We start from the raw sequence: 20,464 nt of genomic DNA, 5'->3' as shown, positions 1-20,464 counted from the left end.
ATAAGTAATATTTTGTAATAATAAAATAAATAGAAAATGATAGTTAATATAGTGTTTGATTTAATTGATTTGATTGATTAAATTTGAGATAATATGATATTACCATTTTGTCTTTGTTGATATGATATGACTATTTATATTAGTACTTAGAAGTACTTGAACCAAACGGTACCTCTGAATAATGATTATTTACAATTAATTATTACTATTACACTTCAAATATTTCATGTATGATACTATATGTTATTTTAAAATACAATGCAAATATCCTCAAAAAAAAATAATACAATGCAAATAAATAAACACTAAACATATATGATATTATGGAACTAATTTCATAGACATTTTGTTTTTTTAAATGTTATATTTCCAAAAAAATATTGGACCAAAATTATTTTTCAATAATTATCGATCGAAGNCTCAAGAAGAAAACTTTTTAGAATAAGAATAAGTCGTTCTCAGAAAAATTATAGTTTATATTTTTTGATTCACAGCAAAATATGTTTGCACTATCTGAGCTCACATGTTTTTTCTCTGATTAAAATCGATACAAAACATTAAAAATATTCTATTGATATATGATATTTGAGTACCAAATGTTTCAGATTTGATACTAATATATGATTTTTGAACACCAAACATGTAAATCAAATGTTGATATTAATAAAGTTTTATAATTTTATTTTCAAAATAGTATATTTTGTATGTTATCTAAAACAGTTAGATACTAAAATATCATATATTTTTATCAAAATTTTAATGTATGGAGTTTCATCCGAAAAAACAAATGTATTATTTTAATAATAAATATTGAAAAATTAGTATTTTCAATATTTTAGTCCACAACAGATACTTGCGGGCATGCTTCGAAAGAATCGCAGCAGGTTGTGTTGTTCTATGCCCCCTCAACTACACTCTCGCGGGCATGCTTCGAAAGAATCGCAGCAGGTTGTGTTGTTCTATACCCCCTCAACGCACTGCAGGAGAGAAGAACCCTATTCCAATTCATCCCACAAACAACTTCTCTCACTACGTTTAGCAGATTTTCTAGCTTCTAACGCACTTTAATCTGGCAACTGCACAGAGACCAATTCACAAGTAATACAAGCAATCTTCTTTCTTTTCGGAATCTGATGAAAAATGGGTCGCTCACTAGTTGGAACCCATTATCCTACTGTTATTCCACTGGAAATCTTGATCCAAAGGGATCGAGAAATTTCGTGTCTTTTGTAGGAAACCATGGAACAAATGTGAATTTCAAGGGTGCTCATTTTGTCAGGTTGAGGTCGCTTCGCTGTAATCTTGAAGATATTGATTTTGAGGAGAGAAAAAGCCCGTCTGAGGTACGGTACATTCAGAAATTTAGAACTAAAATTTGATCTTAGAATCTTGAACTTCCGAATTTATTTAGATGCTGAAGCATGATTTAAACTCATTAAAACCATTGGAGTTGTCATAACGCTATTAATAATCATTCTAGCTTTGTGAATCGATTTATATCCCTTTATTCTTTGCTTTTAGACTATATTTTTGTGAAATTTTTAGTGCGTGTCATGGAAAGGTCAGATCTATAGAATCACATGAATTGGTACAAAATCCAACATAGACTAGTTGTGATCAAGAATTCTCTTCCCAATTATCCGAAGTAAAATGCAAATTTTTCCATGGGAGAAGATTTAAATGAACAACAAACAAAAAATGATGGATTTTATGTCTGCCAGCTGGACCATCTTGCTCGGTCCATTCCTAAGTTTATCTATGCAGCTGAGAGATAAACACGCAGGTGTGGGATATATGTATTTTTTGAAGTTTGGTTGCCTTGAAGTGGATTCTTCAAAGCCCTTCCGTTAATCAGTTTATTCAAGTATGACGTGTGCATTTGAGGTGACTGAGCTGACATATCGATAACTTCACTCCCTTGTTCCGGTCATTCGATCATATACATAATCATGTAAAACTTTGGCAAATTGATTCTTTAATTGAAGGGTGATTTGCATTGATTGGAGATGCTGAATGGTTCCATTACCCACACGTTTTGAAGCAGTTGCTTACCTTTCATTTGCGCTGTTATTTGAATCTTTCTTATTTCACCTTCCCCTTTCTCAAATCTAGTATAGCTCGATTTAAATATATCAGTCCAAAATTGCTGTAAAATAGGTCAAGAAAGAAATCGAGCAATGCTACAAACTTATAAGAAGGCTTCACAGAGGTGTTGTATATTTGGGTTCATCGAGGTTGGGACCTGACCACCCACATTACAAACAGTCGTTTGAGTTGGGGAAGGAGGCAAGTTTATCGATTCACGTCTTTCTTCTTCTTCTTTGAAAATTAAGTATTGCTTGAGAGTTGAGCCCCAAGCTGAGCCACTTTTATAGAACTTGTGTCTGTATTCAATATACACTCTTACAAAACCAGCATGAAATTTATTTTTATAAGGTTTCGAATGTGCTTGATTTCGGGCTCTCCAACTAGTATTTTGTTTGACAGATTGCAGACCTATTAGATTGTACTTCATGGTCAGGAGCTGGTCGGGGGCTCATGGATGCCGTAACTAAAGGTGCTCTCCAAGCAGGGAAGCCTGTTGGTGGATTTAAGATTGCCAAAGAAGCTGGGGAATGGGTGGCGACGAATTTACATCCGTATCTTCAAACAGAAAACTATCTTACTTGCAGGTAGCGGCAGCTATCCTTGAAATTACACCTATTTAAAGTGCATTCTTGGATGGAGAATATGTTGAGAAAAAAAATATCTTTCTAAAAAATCATGTTTTGTTCATGTTTTTAAACCAGAAAAAATGGCTTTTAGGAGTTCTTGTTCGTGTTTTTAAGCCTTTTTTGTCAATAGAATTAAAAAACACTGCTTGCTATAGAGATTTTTAAGGTACTCGCGGTTCAATCTGTCTTTGTGAATCACTGCTTTGTACGCCACAATGTTGTCTCTTGATGCACACTACTAGACTTAAGGTGTAACCATTTAGCAAAATGCTTGCCTCGGAGGCTCAATGTATGCATTCCATGTTATGATATATAATTATTGTCTAGGACATTATCCTTGCACGTCTCCGTTTGATAAGGTGTGTCCCTCGTTTGGCACTTAGGCTCTTGGACATCCTCGGGTTTTACGCCTTGAATATATATGTAAATCACATGCAGGTTCTTTTCTGCAAGGAAGCATGGGCTGGCGGATGCTGCTGTTAGAGCTACTAGTTCAGATAGAACAGCTGTTGTGGCTCTTCCCGGTGGCATTGGCACTCTAGATGAGGTATTCGAGATCTTGACGTTGATTCAACTCGAAAGAATCGGATCAAGGTTTCCTGTACCGTTTTTGTTGATGAACTATGATTCCTTCTACTCCAAGCTGCTGGATTTTCTGAGCAATTGTGAGGGCTGGGGTACGATCTCCCATGGTGAAATAGCGCAGCTCTGGAAAGTTTGTAGCAATAATTCAGATGCTTTGAGCTACCTAGCAGAATTTTACGGCCTCTGAAGATGGTTTTCAGACACTTCTAAGGCTGACACACTTTGGTAAAATCTTCTTACAATTTCATATTGTATTTATTTCCTTTTTATTATAAATCCGGAAACAGGACTACAAAATTCGGACCAAGTGATAAAGATAACTGGAGCATTCAGAATAACGGGCTTAGTTGTTTTTTATTGCTTGTATCGTCATCGTATTATATATGGCTTAATACATGATATTTTTGCGTAGCATTAGTTTGTAAATATATATAAAGGCTTCCGCTAATAAATCATTTCTATAAAAAAAAAAAAAAAAGTGGTTTTGGAAAATATAGTTGCCAGGTTAAACTCGAGACGAGACCGATTCATTCAGTAAAGAAAGAAAGGAATTCACCCAAACTGACTGTATTAATAGAATGTCAAGCCATACATTGCAGAAGAAATTAAACAGCAGAATAATAATGACCATTTTCCACAACACTCTTCTTAATAACAGCATAATTTCAGAAACAAAATAAGGCGAGAAACATAAAATCTGAAACAAGGATTGAAGATATTAATCAAGCCTAAAGCCTCTGCGTCAAACACTGGCGAATAAGCTGATTGTTTAGCATCCATCCATTACCAAATCCAAAAGATGATTGTTTAGCATCCATCTTCCATTATCAAATCCTGAAATGAGAATAATCATCTGCATCAAAAGTTCCTGATGAAAAAGATTAGGGGTTCTTTTCAAACTCAGTAAAAGCTGGACGAATAAGTTAAATTTCAGAGTTCCGAGAAATATTAATGCAGCTCTAAACAAGAAAAATTGGTTAAATGGTTACTGAATAAGATATATCTTTGTAAAACCAGAGTATATGCTTGCCATACAAAAGCAAAGTAACATGCGACAATGAAGCAAATAAAATCCTTCCCCGAAAAAGAAAAGGAGGAATGAGTTGTGTTTCTTCCACAATTCGCTACGCGCACATCCCAACCATCATCTAAGAGGCACAAAATCGGAAATAAAAAAGTCAATTGTACATTATCCATCCAGCCACAAAAGTAAATAAGAGCATCCCTCTTTCACAACATCATCTTTGCTCTGGTTCTTAGAAGAGATCCCAACACTTGAATTACAGCAAACTCAATTTTGAATCCTCGATAACATCCCAAAAATATTAGTCACTACTCAGACTTTTTGGAATTCATCAACTCCATCAACAGAATGCAGCTGCCTCATCAAAGGCATAGATGACATCTCTTTATGGTGCAAGTATCCAAACATTTTAAAACCCAGCATAGAACTGACAGAATGTGTATTTCCATTCTACAGTTTCTCAAATCAGGACTCGATTAGCATTCTAAGTTATATAAATGAATACGGGGGCCTTAGCACAAAACCATTCTGCTCATTGTGCCAGTCCTAAACTAAATCAACATTGAGTCATGCACATAGGCCTGCGGAACATGTTGAAGAAGGGAAGGCGTTTGAAATTACAAATTCCAACAAATCATGAATTTTTCCATGAAACTCTCAGATTTTGATTTTAAACAAACCAACCATATAAAGCCTAAAAGCATCTTCAGATCATACTTAACTACAGATACTCTTATCCTACTCACACAGATTATCCAATAATATTTTAAACTCATTCAAATAAACAAAGCAATTATTCTTATTTCGGTACATCTTTCAGGAAATAAAGCGAAAATTAATAGTAAGTTCTATTAAAAATATTGCCAACTAGTAACAACTCAATCATAAGAGAACCAAGAGATCATAGACCATAATGTCATACACGCATTTCAACACATATTTCCTAGACGATTGTGGCATGCATCGTGGTTGGTGACAGGTGGCATGTTAGCTATCATGATCAGCTTGGTTACCGATGATATACTAAAACTAATCAAAAAAGAAAAGCATAAACCTCAGCTCCTAGACCACCATTTATTAAGAAAGGAATTCAGTAACTTGAAACCTTACAACAGATGTTATAACTAGCACCATAATCAATGCCAGATGCTAACAAGCAAATTAGTTACCCAAAAATTATAAAAATTGTTTACCATTCACTCCCTTTCATCACACAATGGCGGTTGAAAGCAAAACCAAGTGAATTAAGTGACACAAAATACATTTGAATTCAATTTCACATGTTAAATTACTGATGCCTGCATGAAACAAGTGATATTATTGGATTATAAAAGATGAAATTTTCCCGATCTTAAACACACTGATTTGAGTTATTCAATTTTTCTAAAATTTTGTCCCAAAAATCAGTGCCATCGAACCACCACCTCCGTGATACGCCCATGGTTTGAGTGGACTGCACCGTCAAATATCAAAATAGCTGACCAAAAAACCGTGTGACCCGAGTTTAAAGTAAAGATAAAAAATTTATTAAACAATACCCAGGAAAGTGAAAAAGGGAACCTTACCATCATCCGCTGGAACTTGGTCGATTCTCAGTGGGGCCTGACCGATTCAAGTATGTTGGTTCACCACCCCTCCTCACCTGCGCGTACCCACCACCAGATTTGGGCCTCACCTCTTCCGCGTACCGATTTGAACGCGACCCGGTACCACCCACACCCTGAATGGGACCCGGTGAGCGCCCACCGTACTCGGATTTTACCTTGAAGCTCGCCGATCCACTACCCTTCACAAACTCAGATCCGATACTCTCCTCCTTGCGCACAAACCCCGGCCTAAGATGCGGTGGAATAAACTTGTCAGACTTCACCGGAGACACCAACGAAGGTGAAGGCGGTAACGTATCGGATCCGGTTCGGCCCTGTGGAAGGGGAGGGACACCGTCCGGTTCTGGATAGTTCCTAGGTCGATCTTCAGACGGCGGCGTAGCAGAAAGAGAACCCTTTTCTTTGTTTTCTGTATTCTGGTTACTTGAAACGGGTTTTGCCGGCGAGGGACGGCTCAAAACAAGCATGTGTCCATGGATTTTTGAATTGGCTACAGTATTCTTGCTATGATTTGCAAAAGCAAAATTTGAGGATGAAAATGAACTGTTCGCGGTTGGTTTGATGTTGTTGCTCAGTTTTTTCTCAAATAATTCATTGAAGTTGAGGGAGGTGTATTTGTTGCTTTTTGCCATCCACCTATTCCGCCGATACTGCCGCCTGAATCACCTCCGGGAGCCACCGTTGCCAGAGAGATAAAAATGAAAGAGTTGATCGGAAAATTCTTGCTTTAGAAAATGCTTCGATTGGTTAGCTCTTTTCTACGTTCGGGTTGAGGTGGGTTTCACTGATAGGACCAAATGTCAACTGGGCTATGTAGGCCCGACATCCAGCCCAACCTAATATATTAATAACCCAGATGTCAATTGGGCTGTTTGAATTGCATTTTTTTCCCTTTTTTTTTATATCATTATGCAACTTGCTTTGGGTTTATTCTTAAAAAATAAATAAAATAACTTGCATTGGATTTCATAAACTAATAATTTACTATTATATACATCTTAATTTTACAGCATCCTACGTCTTTTTAAAACTAGTAATTTACCATTAGTAAACCAACAAATCACATAACAAATTCAAATTAAAATAGAATTTAGTAAATCCAATCAAACCATAATGTAGTTATATTTGAATAACATATCATGCATTGTACCATATGAATTATACTAGTATGTAAATGTAGCAAATGTCTAAAATCAAAAAGCATAATAAAATGTAATGATTATGAACTTTCAAAATCTTAAGTTCTCCAACCAAAATAAAACAAATGCTCACTACATATAAATCTCCTGTTTGGCTATAACTACAACACAACAGTATAAGTACACTCTCCAAAATTGTCTGCAATTAAATGGAATCTAACCATGAATCAAAATCATCCTGAATTTTAGATGTCGAATTACCGTTAGATTGTAAAGGTGTTATGTCTAGGAACTCCTGGTCCTGGGAAAGTGATCCACCATCAATTTTTACCACATTAGACGTTTCCTTGAGACGGGTATCAATATCATCATCAATTTTGACAGACATCATTGGAGTTTTCATCCTATCCGTGCCTTTCTTCTTAATATCAGCCGATGCATATTGTACAGATGAAATTCCTACAGATGACGTAACGCCTGTATTTTCTCGAGAGATGTCAGATATGTGGCCGGACTTTTTGGGTGGATTTGTTGAAGGCTCAAGGAACTTGGTTTCAACAAATGAGTTCAGAAGCGTGTTGAGGTCTGCTTCTGCATTTGCTGCCTCAAAAGTAGATGGTTTCCTAGCAGCAGAATCCACTTTGGGTTTAGAAATGTACTTCTGCTCTGTTTCTTGCGTCTGCCCAACTTTATACGTATTTTGGTCCATTGAGTGTAATCCTTCTTTCAGAATTGCAATTGAATTGTTTATAGCAACGGTGCTAGATGGTGACATGGATTCACTATAGGGCAAGGGTTGACCATTCTCATTGTCATCCATATCTTGGATTAGAGATGATGATGCTTCAGAATCTATTTCAACTGCAGATGCACGAGTTTGAAGATGATCATTGTCTTCGCCACAAGCCTGTAACTCATCATTGAACTGCCACACGTTGAAAATCATTTCATTAGTAATTACTACCATTGAAATAGGCACCGAATTGGTGTTTTGATGACCTTTTCACATTAGTGTAATAAAAAAAGTTTACCAATTACCATTTATGTTTGAGATGACACCAAAGTAAATTATATTAGACATGCCCTAACAACTTGTGGCAATCGTGAAAGAAAGAAAAGAAGATTGAAATTTATGTGCTGAAATTGATCTCAAGATTTAGAAAACAGATAGCACAATCAAGTAACAATTAACAGAGGACTCTTATGGCATGGCAGTTAGGTAATAAACCTGTCCATACTTTGATGCTTGAGGGGATAAAGAGAACTTTATATAAATTCATGAGAACTATATATGTCTCAATAAAATGAAAACTAATAGCAGTCCAGCTTGACCTCTTGAAAACTAATCGCATTAATTATGAACTTCAACTCTGACTTAAACAGCTTCTTTCAGATTCACAACGTTTATCTTCAACCACATAAAAAGTCTGGATACAGATACTCAAAGCCTAATCAGATGCTTCAAAACTACCATAATTGTTATTGACTTCCGTTATTCAAGGAAATTAGCACACACAGAACAAGAACAGATGTAGCAAGAAGCCTGAGAAGAAACATTATACCAGCTCACGAGGTAGCAGTATATCTGGTTCGAGAAATAGCCTATCTGATAGCTTAGCCTTTCCCAGTTGTTCTGCCAGAGCATCGAGATTAAGGGAAAGAAATGGTGCCTGTGTATTGAAGAATTGAAAAAGGAACAGAATTTTTTTTAAATAAAACAAAAACAAGTGTAAAAAGAAAGAACAAGGCGATTAAAGCTGAGACCGAGAATGATATAAAGTAAATTCTTCCTAGTTTATCATATAAAGACAGCATATGAGAAAGAGATGATGCTGTCAATTATTGCATAAATCGTTCACTCACAAACATTAATAAGACACATTCACCCATTAAAATTCAAACTAATTGTATGGTTAAATTAGAGCCATGTCTCTGTTTACTAGGTCAATAAGCATTATCTGATGTGAATTGTTGCAGGCAAATCTCACCACCTATGCTCCATGCAATTTTCCAAGGTTCATGCACATATTAATTCAGGAGTTTCATCTCACGGTCACGGAGTGACAAAGAATTAGAATAAATGGCATTTAGAATACTAATATAATGGGAAAACAAGAGAGAGAGAAATTATGTCTCGGCAGAGATTATGATGCCAAATCATATACAGGCCATCATGTTGCCACATTCTGAGTCATACTAAACAGACAACAAAAGGGCATTGCTTACTAATCAAGTTAAATAAACAAAAATTACCTCAAAACTGCTACTTGATTTTTTCTCAAAATCAAAATCAAAATCATCCTCCGCAATCCATGAAAGCATGCTTTGCCCATTGACAGAGAGCATCGGACCAAATCCCTGAGTATATTCTAAGACAAACTAATATCAATCAACTGCAAATTATCTACTAAATCTATAATGTCAAAGGAAAATATTTGTCAAATAACTATCAGAACATGTAGAAACTTAGGGAGGCGTGCACATACTTACATATGTATTTTTGTCTAAGACAGAGCCACTGCAAATGATATATATTTTTTGTTTATAGAATTTGGGTCAAGACCTCATCGCAATGGGTCTTGTCTCTGAGTTGTGCTCCAATCGGCACGGGATTTAACATAATAGTAAAATATCCATCTTGGTCCGAATCCGAGTAGCACTATTACTATATCATGGAAGTATTGCCAGAAAATGTAAAATGCACGAGTTTCTAAAACAAATTTCACTAGCTTAGCAGAACAACACTTTTTTGTCGGGAATCAGTTACCACCATCCAAGGGTTACTTAAATATTTGACCTCTTTTAAATATTTTTTTGGGTTTTTGACCTTGACCTTCCTCGACTTATTTTTATTCATGACCTTCTTGTTGACAAAGAACACATAGTCCGAAGCATAGGGCAATATTTAAAATTGAAGAAGTCATATAGACACATAGTTCTACCAGATATGCTAAATTAAAAAAATCAGCTCGCCATTTTTGAAATTGAAATTTGTTGGGAGCCATTTACTGAATTTTCCGGTCATCCAACAATCGCCATAAAGGATATCGGATACTCCTACATAAGGATGGAAAAAACGAAAACAAGAATTTTTTAATGGAACCAACATTATTGCAATTTCTCCTAATTTTGACATTACAGATCATATTCCATAATTCCATGGTTTTTTATAATGTCAAAAATAGCATAGTCATGCACTACATTTCAATCTAGTACTACATAGAAATTACATACCTTCAATATTATCACTGAGGGAACGAAAAATGTCTGAAGAATAATTTGATAGTGGCTGAGATCTGGCCTCCGAAATTAAGAAAGCATAATCCGCCCCTTTACTCTTAGGCACAACAAATTCAGTTGGTGCACTAGCGCTCTCCCCCGATGGATCTTCTGAACCCAAGTTAAATTCTTCACCGTAACGATCCCAATTTGAAGGGAGTGCTCTAGAGCCATGAGGTTTCCGGAGATTCTCTCCAACTTGCTCACCCGATGGCTTCTTATTGGCAGTGGCCGTACCTGAACTTACAGAAGGCACTTTTGATGCTGAATGGTGGTTATTCTTCTTGGTATGTCGTAGTGAATGAGCTCTCTTCGATTTCGCCAATGCTTTTTCATCCATCTCTATTCTACACACACAGAAAAAGAAATCCTCAGTGTCTTTAGCATCTCAGGTGTAACAAAAAATCTAATACAAATAATCCAGATGAACATCCACGTAGCGTATCAATTAATTAAAACAGTCAATGATAAAAAGCCTGTAATACAATATTATTGTTTTCGAAATGCCGATTAGTGAGTAGTGATATTGAATTCCAAAAAAAAAACAAAAACTGAAACTTCCCAGATTAATTAATAAGCATTTGAGTGCAAAAGTAATGACTTGTTAACAGCATACAACCCTACAGAATCATTTCATATGCTACAAACAATAAACAAACTAAAAATAGGCACAAATATATTATCAAATCTGCCTGAAACTGCCAAGAACTGCAATGTGCGTTAAATTTATGAGATCATACGCTATAAACAAAATCGAAGCCCTTCTGTTCCGCTAAAATATTTGACGAATTTCGCCGGCCCCCAATCAATTACAAAGAAAAATCGCCTAATTTGCTTCCGTTTCCCCCAACTTTTGTGATCGCTGTTTGGCTGAGCTTGGTGAGGAGTCGGTTAAGGGCTTTAAGCAACACAATGGAGTTTTGTTTGGGTGCGTAACAAAGTGATATTATTAATATTTTATATTAAAAAATATTTAATCACAGTAATATATATTGATAAAATAATATATATATATTTTACATAAAATTATCAAACACAAAAAAATTATTTTAACAAAGTACATACTTCTATCTATAAAAATTATTTAGAATCTTGTTGAAAATATTTAAATTAGATTTCTATTGATACTAGGAAAATAGTAATACAAAACAATGGACATATTTCTCTATATAAAAAATATTTTAAAATATTAATGTAAATATTTAAATTAGGAGTAGGTCTCTTGTGAGACGGTCTCACGAATATTTATCTGTGAGACGGATCAACCCTACTGATATTCACAATAAAAAATAATACTCTTAGCATAAAAAGTAATACTTTTTCATGGATGACCTAAATAAGATATCTTTCTCACAAAATACGACCCGTGAGAGCGTCTCACACAAGTTTTTGGCTTAAATTAGACCCTGGTTTTAAAAAATTTAATTATGATTGATGAGATTTTTTTGTTCAAAATTAGAAAGAAATTTGAAATCTCTTGTATTACTTAATTACATTTTTTTGCTCCATTTTCAAATCAAGTCATCAATTTAATTATTTCAAATGATTTGATTTAAAATCCTACAACAAATATAAATTCACTCGACCAAGCACAATCTTATATAATATGAGTGAATATTTGGTATAAAATAAATTTTATGAGATTGTTTTGATTTTAAAAAAAAATTATTAAATAAAATCTTGAAAAATAATTTTAGGGGATTCAATTTTTTCAGTAACTTATGAACAGTTAAATAATTTATTTTCATCTTATAATTTTTTTAATTAACCAAACATGGTTCAATGAATATTTAGTATAAAATAAATATATGATTTTCTGTTTCAAAAAAGCTCTCTCAAAATTTATAATCCCCTCCGTCATGTTCTGACTCCCCTGGACACCATTAAACAAACTAACAATAGACACTTGAATTTTCATTTATTGAGTTTTGAGTGCTTTTGATATCCAAGAGCAATATCACCAAGCTTCATACATATAACATATTCTCCGAAACGTAAGAGTAGGTATATTGTGAGACCGTCTCACGAATCTTTATCTGTGAGACGGGTCAACCCTACCGATATTCACAATAAAAAGTAATACTCTTAACATAAAAAGTAATATTTTTTCATGGAAAACCCAAATCAGATATGTATCGCACAAAGTACGACCCGTGAGACCGTCTCACACAAGTTTTTGTCCTATTAATCTATAATTTACAATCTCTGAGATAAGATTAATCCGAAATACAAGCGAATTACAAATCTATCGGCTGTCATAACAACTGGTTGAGCTTCAGACTGCTTGGTTGCAAGGTAAGGACCCCTTCTTATTGCTTCCTGTAGCTGCTAGTGTTTCTCGGAACAAAAATCATCAATAAGACGCAGACGGATCATGGCACAAACATCGGCATTAACCCATGTATTCAATCAATGATATTACAAATCACACAAGTTACTGCCTATCAGTGTCAGGCATGAATTGCATAGAACAAAGTGTAAAAGTTTTTGCGACCGAAATTAATATCGTCGGTAAATTCGGCGTACCTAAATAAAAAACCGTCGCTAAAACCGTCGCTAACGTAGCGACAGATGTTCAGACTGTCGCTAATTAAAACCAACGCTAAAATATCGACGGATATTACAAAACCGTCGCTAAGCAGCGACGGTTTCAGAATTAATCCGTCGCTAATTATATTATTTTTAAAAAAAAAATTAGTTTTATAATTTAATAAAAAATATTTATTTTTATAATTATTTATACATACTGTATAAAATGTTTCTCTTACACATTGGCTTTTACCAAAATTCTCGTTGTTAGACTACATTTGGGAATATTGAGGTGTAGTAGCTTCATTTTCAGAATTTATGCAATTAGATATGATGGTCCAGGAGCATCGCATATATATTTATTATAGGCGTTTGAGCCATGATATGCAAAGGTACTGCAATGATAAAAATTGAAATATATCTCCACAGAGATAACACGATATCAAATGGAAAAAATGAATTTAAAGATAGTTAAATAACCAAAATGAGTATGCTAAAATAATAAATTCAATATTACCAAGTTCGGATTCAACGACGTTCCACTATTCTATTGTATCACCGGTCATCGGTCAACAAATTATTCATTCACACAATTCCAAGCAATTAAACCTCAGAATTATAACGATAATCACTAAAATTCTTGTGTTCTCATAATTTAATTGACCAAAATCATAGTCATTCAGTCAAAACTTATCATTAATCAACTGAGCACGATAGCGTTCTATATTAACTAAATATATCATTTTCGCTTTGTGAAAAAATTAATCCTAAAATCTAATAACTGGATAGCTGCAATTGATAGAGCTGTTTTCATTGACTTATTTAGATTAAATATGTTATGACAACACAACACATTTAATCTATTGTTACTCATGTATCAATCATTCATGACAATTAAAGATAACTGAATTTATGGATAGCATTAGAAAATCATACATAAAATTAAATTGTCTAATTAGTCGACATATAAATTTAATAAAAATAAATTATAAATCAACAAATACTTTAAACAAACAAAATTATTAAATTAAAGCTCAAAATCATCAGAATGATGAAATTGAAATAGTAAAAATATCTCTTAAACGAAAAGCAAAAACTTAACATATAGTTGTGGAGAGATGATGAAAATTCTGTGCTTTTTTCTTTCTTTCGTGTGAAGTTGGTATAAAGTAAGAAAAGTCTAAAGAAAAAACTCATCAGGAAGCGATTGAGCCTATCAATAAGAAACTAGAGTTTTTATTGAATAAAAATAATTCAAATCTTTCTTTTATCTCAATAATATATGCAGCTATCCAAAAGCATTCAATTATTCAAATACCATAATTAAGACTCCTAAAATATGATATCATCATCATAAATTTCGAGTTCATCTATACAGTTACAAGGTAGTCGCAAATCTGTCATAAGGCGTGATCACGTCTTATTCCAGGACTTCTTCTGTTTTAGTACTTCTTGCAAAACTTTAGCTTAGAAATTTCAGATGTGATAAAAATCACATTTTTAGCCCAAATTTGATACAATACCGTAAAACTTCATCCAATAAATAACACAAAAGTATATCAATTAAGCATACAGAAAGTGATAACAATTGGAAATATGACAACAAAAATATAAATTATTACGAGCCTATTAGTCCATGTGACCTATTAGTCCATGTGATCAAAAATCATATAACAAAAACTTTTGTGAGACGGTCTCACGAGTCAATTTAGTGAGACAGATCTTCTATTTGGGTTACTCATTAAAAAATATATTTTTAATGCAAAAAATATTACTTATTATTGTAAATATGGATCATGGATCAACATCTATGAAACCGTCTCACAAGAGACGTGCTAAACTTATATTATATATATATTTAAAAATGTACATCATACTTTAAAATCAAGCTTTGCAAAGTTTATATGTTAAATTTATTTTTCGAACGTGAGTTTATTTTAAATATTTATTTAAAATAATGAAACATATAATAACATATTTTCGATCAATTCATAATCTTATTCTATTATCTTGCTTTTTTTTTCCGATATGCTGATGTAATACCAAGATCTATTATGTGTCAGATGATATGTCAATACTATAAAAAAAAAAAGGATTAAAATTGAAAAAACAATGTAAGTTAGTAGACTAAATCGATAATCGATAACACAGTAAAAAATAAAAATTGTTGAAAATTAATATTTAAAACATGTGTATTGAATATTTGAATGTTGAATATTTGAATGTTGAAAATAAGAGTTGTAAATATTGAAAATTAGTGTGTGATGATGTAGGTAATGATGAATTTATTTTTGGATTATTTGTAAAGATTTTATATAAACAGATCTCTTATTTGTGAAGAAAATCACAATTGAGTTGAGAGAAAAATATTATAAAGTGTGTAGTGTGATAATTTTGAGAATTTGAGATTTTTACTTTTTACCGTAATTTTTTATTTTTTCATAACATGTTATCAGCACGAAGCTCTAAAAGTCCTCCATATTTTTCCAAGCTCCAAAACAGAAGAAAAATGTAACAAAAGTAATAATATTTATTTTATTGTTTATTTATTTATTGTGTATATATTTAATATATAATATAATGTTATTATAAATAATAAAAATAAATTTTTCAAAAAACTTGTTATAAATCCTGGGAGGATGTTAAGACGACATCCCACACTCCCGGTAAGGGATACGACAAGTATAAAAGCCTATAAGATTTTTAAACAAAATATCTTATGACAACTCATTATAATAATGTGATAAGATATACATAATTATTTAAAACATGATTAATATTATATACACCATATTATTACCACAAAATTATACAAATACATACATTTATTTTTTTGTACACCAACGGTCATAAACGGTAACAAAACGGCTAGTTTTTGCCCTATAAATATGATCTCACACAAACATTCAATCACTCCAACTTTCTCTTCTTCTCTAAACAATATTCTTCATCAAATTTTCTGAAAAAAAAGAACAAGATGACTTTCTCAAGTTTATTTTTAATTATTTTGGTTATCATACTCACGAGTCTTGTATTTACCGCAGAATATCCTCCTCGTGTGTTTAATTTATTTTTACGAATTCTTGTACTTGTTGTTTATTCATTACTTTGTATTGCAATATTCATTAACTAATAAAATGCATCGTAATTTTTTTAGTACCACCATGTCAAACTTGGCAAAGCTCGAATTCATTGCTCTTGATATTACGGGAAAAAATTATATGACATGGACTCTCGATTTAGAAATGCATCTCGAGTCATTAGGTCTAAATGAGACCATAAAAGAAAATGGCATATGCACATCACAAGAAAAGGCAAGAGCCATGATATTTTTGTGTTGACATCTCGACGAGGGATTAACATGTGAATATCTGATTGAAAAAAATCACATGGCTTTGTGGATGTGATTAAAAGAAAGATTCGAACATATAAGGGAAGTTATACTTCCGACCGCCCGGGATGAATGAAATACGTTAAGATTCCAAGATTTTAAGAAAGTCAGTGATTACAACTCGACGATGTATCGAATAATCTCGCAACTGAAATTTTTGTGGGTACGAGATTACTGAATTGGAAATGCTTGAAAAAACATTTTCCACTTTTCACGTATCGAATATAACTCTACAACAACAATATAGAGTGCATGGATTTTCGAGATATTCTTAACTAATCGTCTGTCTTCTCGTGGCGGAAAAGAATAATGAGCTGTTAATGCGAAATCATCATACACGATCTATTGGTTCAACGGCATTTCCTGAAGTAAATGTCGTAAGCAAAAATGAATTTAAACATGGAAACCAAAATCAAAGTTATAAACAAGATTTTGGTCGAGGACAAAATCGAGGTCGTGGACGTGGAAGTGGAATTGGTCGTGGTCGAGGCCGTGATTTTGAAAATAATCGAGATAGTTACTTCTATCACTCATCTCAAAAGGGCGTCACGAACCACCCACTGAAAAGGCATAATGAGAATATGAGTGTTAATGAGAATCACTCAAAAAGATTTGAAAGTTCTTGTTTTAGATGTGGTACTCCAGGACATTGGTCCCGTATTTGTCGAGCCCCTGAGCACTCTTTGTAAACTTTATAAAGAATCAATAAAGAGGAAAGAAAAGGAGACCAACTTCACTGAACATAGTGAACCTTTGAATGATTCAACTCATTTTGATGCTGAAGATTTTCTGATTGATTTCTAAGACAATGATCAATTTGCTGGTGGAATAAATATGTAAAATATTTTATTTTTCATGTACTTGTATGATAATGTTTTTATCATGTATATTGTATTGTATTTTATTTTTATAAATGTATTCTCAGTAATTTTATTTCATTGCATTTTTTTTGAAGTTCAAATATGGAAAACGCTATGAACAAAGCTGAAGTTTGCATACCTGATAGTGGTACAACGCACACTATCCTGCGAGATAAAAGATATTTTCTTGGAACTAAAACCAACAAAAACAATGGTGAATACAATATCAGGTCCTGTAGACTTGATTAAAAATTGTGGTAAAGCACAATTTTTGTTACCTAATTGTACAAAATTTTTGATTAATGATGTTTTGTATTCACCACAATCGAAAAAAAATTTGTTGAGTTTTAATGATATATATTCCCATGGGTATGATACTCAAACAATGAATGAAGGGAATGAGAAATATATGTGTCTTACCACATATAAATCAGGAAAGAAATATGTGATTGAAAAACTATCAATGCTCCCTACTGGATTGCATTATACACATATAAGTCCCATTGAATCAAACATTGTAGTTCATAATTCTTCAATATTAACCAATCTGCATGATCGATTAGGACATCCTGGTTCAACAATGATGCGAAGAATTATAGAAATTACACATGGTCATCCGTTGAAAGACCAGAAGATCTTTCAGAATAATAAGTTTCAATGTAAAGCATGTTCTCTTGGAAACTTATTATAGGACCATCACCAGCCACAATCCAAACTGAATCACCAATGTCTCTTGAACGTATTCAGGGTGATATTTGTGGACCAATCCATCCACCATGTGGACCATTCTGATACTTTATGGTATTGATTGATGTCTCCAGCAGATGGTCACATGTATGTTTATTGTCAACTCGAAATGTATCATTTGCTAGATTACTTGCTCAAATAATAAAATTGAGGAATCAATTTTTCGATTATACAATCAAGAAAATTAGACTTGATAATGCTGGTGAATTTACTTCCCAAACTTTCAATGATTATTGTATGTCTCTGGGAATCATTGTTGAGCATCATGTTGCTTATGTACATACACAAAATGGATTGGCTGAATCATTGATTAAACGTCTGCAAATGATTGTTAGACCAATTATTATGAAAACAAAGCTCCCTATTTCTATATGGGGACATGCAAGTTTACATGCTGCTGCATTAATTCGCATCAGACCAAGTGCATATCAAAAATACTTCTCATTGCAACTTGCATTTGGTAAAGAACCAGACATTTCTCATCTGATAATTTTTGGATGTATGGTGTATGTGCCTATTGCACCACCGCAACGAAAGAAATTGGGACCTCAAAGAAAGATTGGAATTTATATCGGTTATGATAGTCCATCAATCATTTGATATCTTGAACCTCAGACAGGCGACGTGTTCACATCACGTTTTGCTGATTGTCATTTTAATGAGGAAATCTTCCCAATGTTAGGGGGAGAACAGAAACATACCGAAAAAGAAATTACATGGTATGTATCATCATTGTTACATCTGGATCCAAGAACAAAACAATGTGAAAAAGATGTACATCAAATTGTGCACTTGCAAAGAATAACAAATCAAATACCATATGCATTTGCAGACACAAAATGGGTAACTAAATCATATATACATGCTGCAAATGCCCCTGCTCGAATAGAAATTCCGAAGAAACAAATTGAAGATACTCATGATGTCATTAAACGCCTGAAGCGTGGAAGGCCCGTCGGTTCCAAGGATAAAAATCCTCGGAAAAGAAAAAATGTTCTGTCAGAACCACAAACTGACTAGAATCTTGAAATCTCTATCAATTATATTAATACCGGAAAAATATGGAACCGAAAAGATATAGAAGAAATTGATGATATATTTTCTTATAATGTGACAATCGACATCATAAATGATAATGAAGATCATGAACCAAAATCTTTTGGTGAGTGTAAAAATCGGCAGAATTGGATAAAATGGAAAGATGCCATCCAGGTTGAATTGTATTCGGTAAATAAACGTTATGTTTTTGGACCTATAGTCCTTACACCTGAAGGTGTAAAACTTGTTGGATACAAATGAGTTTTTATTCGAAAGCGAAATGAGAAAAATGAAATAGTAAGATATAAAGCTCGACTTGTTGCACAAGATTTTTCTCAAAGGCCTGGAATTGATTATGAAGAAACGTATTCTCCCGTGATGGATGCAATTAAGTTTCGGTATTTGATTAGCTTGGCGGTATCTGAAAATTTAGAAATGCGTCTTATGGATGTTGTTACAGCTTACTTATATGGATCACTTGATAGTAATATATATATGAAAATCCCTGAAGGATTTAAGATGCCTGAAGCACAAAGTTCAAAACCCAGAGAATGTTATTCTGTGAAATTACAAAGATCATTATATGGGTTAAAGCAATCGGATCGAATGTGGTATAATCGGCTAAGTGATCACTTGATGAAAAAAGGATATGTAAATAATTCAATATGCCCTTGTGTTTTCATTAAGAAAACAACATCCGGATGCGTAATTATTGCTGTATATGTTGATGATTTAAACATCATTGGAACGAATAATGAAATTCATGAAGTTGTGTCATACTTGAAGGAAGAATTTGAAATGAAGGATATTGGAAAAACCAAGTATTGTCTGGGTTTACAAATTGAACAAAAAGAATGTGGAATATATCCAACAAAGAGACACTGGAACGGAATTAAACATATATTCCGTTATCTACAAGGAACGACAGACTTGGGACTTTTGTATTCAAAAGATGCTAATCTAAGTATAATTGGTTATGCCGATGCTAGATACTTATCTGATCCACACAAGGCACGTTCTCAAACTGGATATGTATTTACTCGTGGAGGCACTACAATTTTTTGACGTTCACAGAGACAAACACTCGTAACAACTTCATCAAATCATGCCGAGATTATTGCACTACATGGAATGTGCGTGGTTAAAATCAATGACCCAACATATCCAAATCTCATGCGGATTATCATTTGACGAGAAGCCTGTGATACTATATGAAGATAATGCTGCATGTGTTGCTCAAATGAAAGAAGGATACATAAAAAGCGACAGAACTAAACATATTCCTCCTAAGTTCTTCGCATTCACCAAGGAGCTTGAGAAGAATAAATATATTGATGTTCGTCACATTCAATCAAGTGAAAACTCATCAGATCTCTTCACAAAGGCACTTCCTACGACAATATTCAGAAAGCATATATATAATATTGGGATGCGCAATCTACGAAATTTGTGAAGAATTGTTCATATCAACATGAGGGGGAGTTTACGTGACTGCACTCTTTTTCCCTTACTATGGTTTTTATTCCAATGAGTTTTTCCTAGTAAGGTTTT

The 20,464-nt window shown here is 33.4% G+C and overlaps 3 protein-coding genes across 7 annotated transcripts; 1 reads left to right on the top strand and 2 right to left on the bottom strand.

The window, feature by feature from the left end:
• Positions 1–872: 872 nt before the first annotated feature.
• On the top strand, positions 873–3,655 carry LOC140958741 (probable cytokinin riboside 5'-monophosphate phosphoribohydrolase LOGL10). Of its 2 annotated transcripts, XM_073416302.1 has the most exons (5): positions 873–887; positions 946–1,343; positions 2,158–2,286; positions 2,488–2,672; positions 3,153–3,655. In XM_073416302.1, the coding sequence occupies exons 2-5, from the start codon at positions 1,134–1,136 to the stop codon at positions 3,484–3,486; spliced, it is 858 nt and encodes a 285-aa protein (XP_073272403.1). In that variant the 5' UTR covers positions 873–887; positions 946–1,133; the 3' UTR covers positions 3,487–3,655. The 2 variants fall into 2 exon arrangements, with proteins under 2 accessions (XP_073272403.1, XP_073272404.1); XM_073416303.1 differs by lacking the exons at positions 873–887; positions 2,158–2,286 and having other exon boundaries at positions 898–1,343.
• Positions 3,656–3,850: 195 nt separating this feature from the next.
• Positions 3,851–6,678, bottom strand: LOC140958742 (uncharacterized). 3 transcript variants are annotated; one of them, XM_073416306.1, is made up of 2 exons: positions 5,889–6,678; positions 3,851–4,167 (listed from the first exon to the last, which is right to left on the bottom strand). In XM_073416306.1, the coding sequence occupies exon 1, from the start codon at positions 6,560–6,562 to the stop codon at positions 5,891–5,893; it is 672 nt and encodes a 223-aa protein (XP_073272407.1). In that variant the 5' UTR covers positions 6,563–6,678; the 3' UTR covers positions 3,851–4,167; positions 5,889–5,890. The 3 variants fall into 3 exon arrangements, with proteins under 3 accessions (XP_073272407.1, XP_073272406.1, XP_073272405.1); XM_073416305.1 differs by having other exon boundaries at positions 3,851–4,152; positions 5,889–6,677; XM_073416304.1 differs by having other exon boundaries at positions 3,851–4,133; positions 5,889–6,677.
• Positions 6,679–7,118: 440 nt separating this feature from the next.
• LOC140960279 (uncharacterized) lies at positions 7,119–11,272 on the bottom strand. 2 transcript variants are annotated; one of them, XM_073418488.1, is made up of 5 exons: positions 11,089–11,272; positions 10,304–10,695; positions 9,323–9,438; positions 8,632–8,739; positions 7,119–7,994 (listed from the first exon to the last, which is right to left on the bottom strand). In XM_073418488.1, the coding sequence occupies exons 2-5, from the start codon at positions 10,686–10,688 to the stop codon at positions 7,275–7,277; spliced, it is 1,329 nt and encodes a 442-aa protein (XP_073274589.1). In that variant the 5' UTR covers positions 10,689–10,695; positions 11,089–11,272; the 3' UTR covers positions 7,119–7,274. The 2 variants fall into 2 exon arrangements, with proteins under 2 accessions (XP_073274589.1, XP_073274590.1); XM_073418489.1 differs by having other exon boundaries at positions 10,304–10,690.
• Between the last annotated feature and the right edge of the window lie 9,192 nt (positions 11,273–20,464).

This window comes from Primulina huaijiensis, chromosome 15 (assembly GCF_012295235.1).
Source record: "Primulina huaijiensis isolate GDHJ02 chromosome 15, ASM1229523v2, whole genome shotgun sequence".
Classification (NCBI taxonomy): Eukaryota; Viridiplantae; Streptophyta; class Magnoliopsida; order Lamiales; family Gesneriaceae; genus Primulina; species Primulina huaijiensis.
The sequence above is the reverse complement of the archived record's forward strand: the minus strand, read 5'-3'. Positions and strand labels throughout refer to the sequence as shown.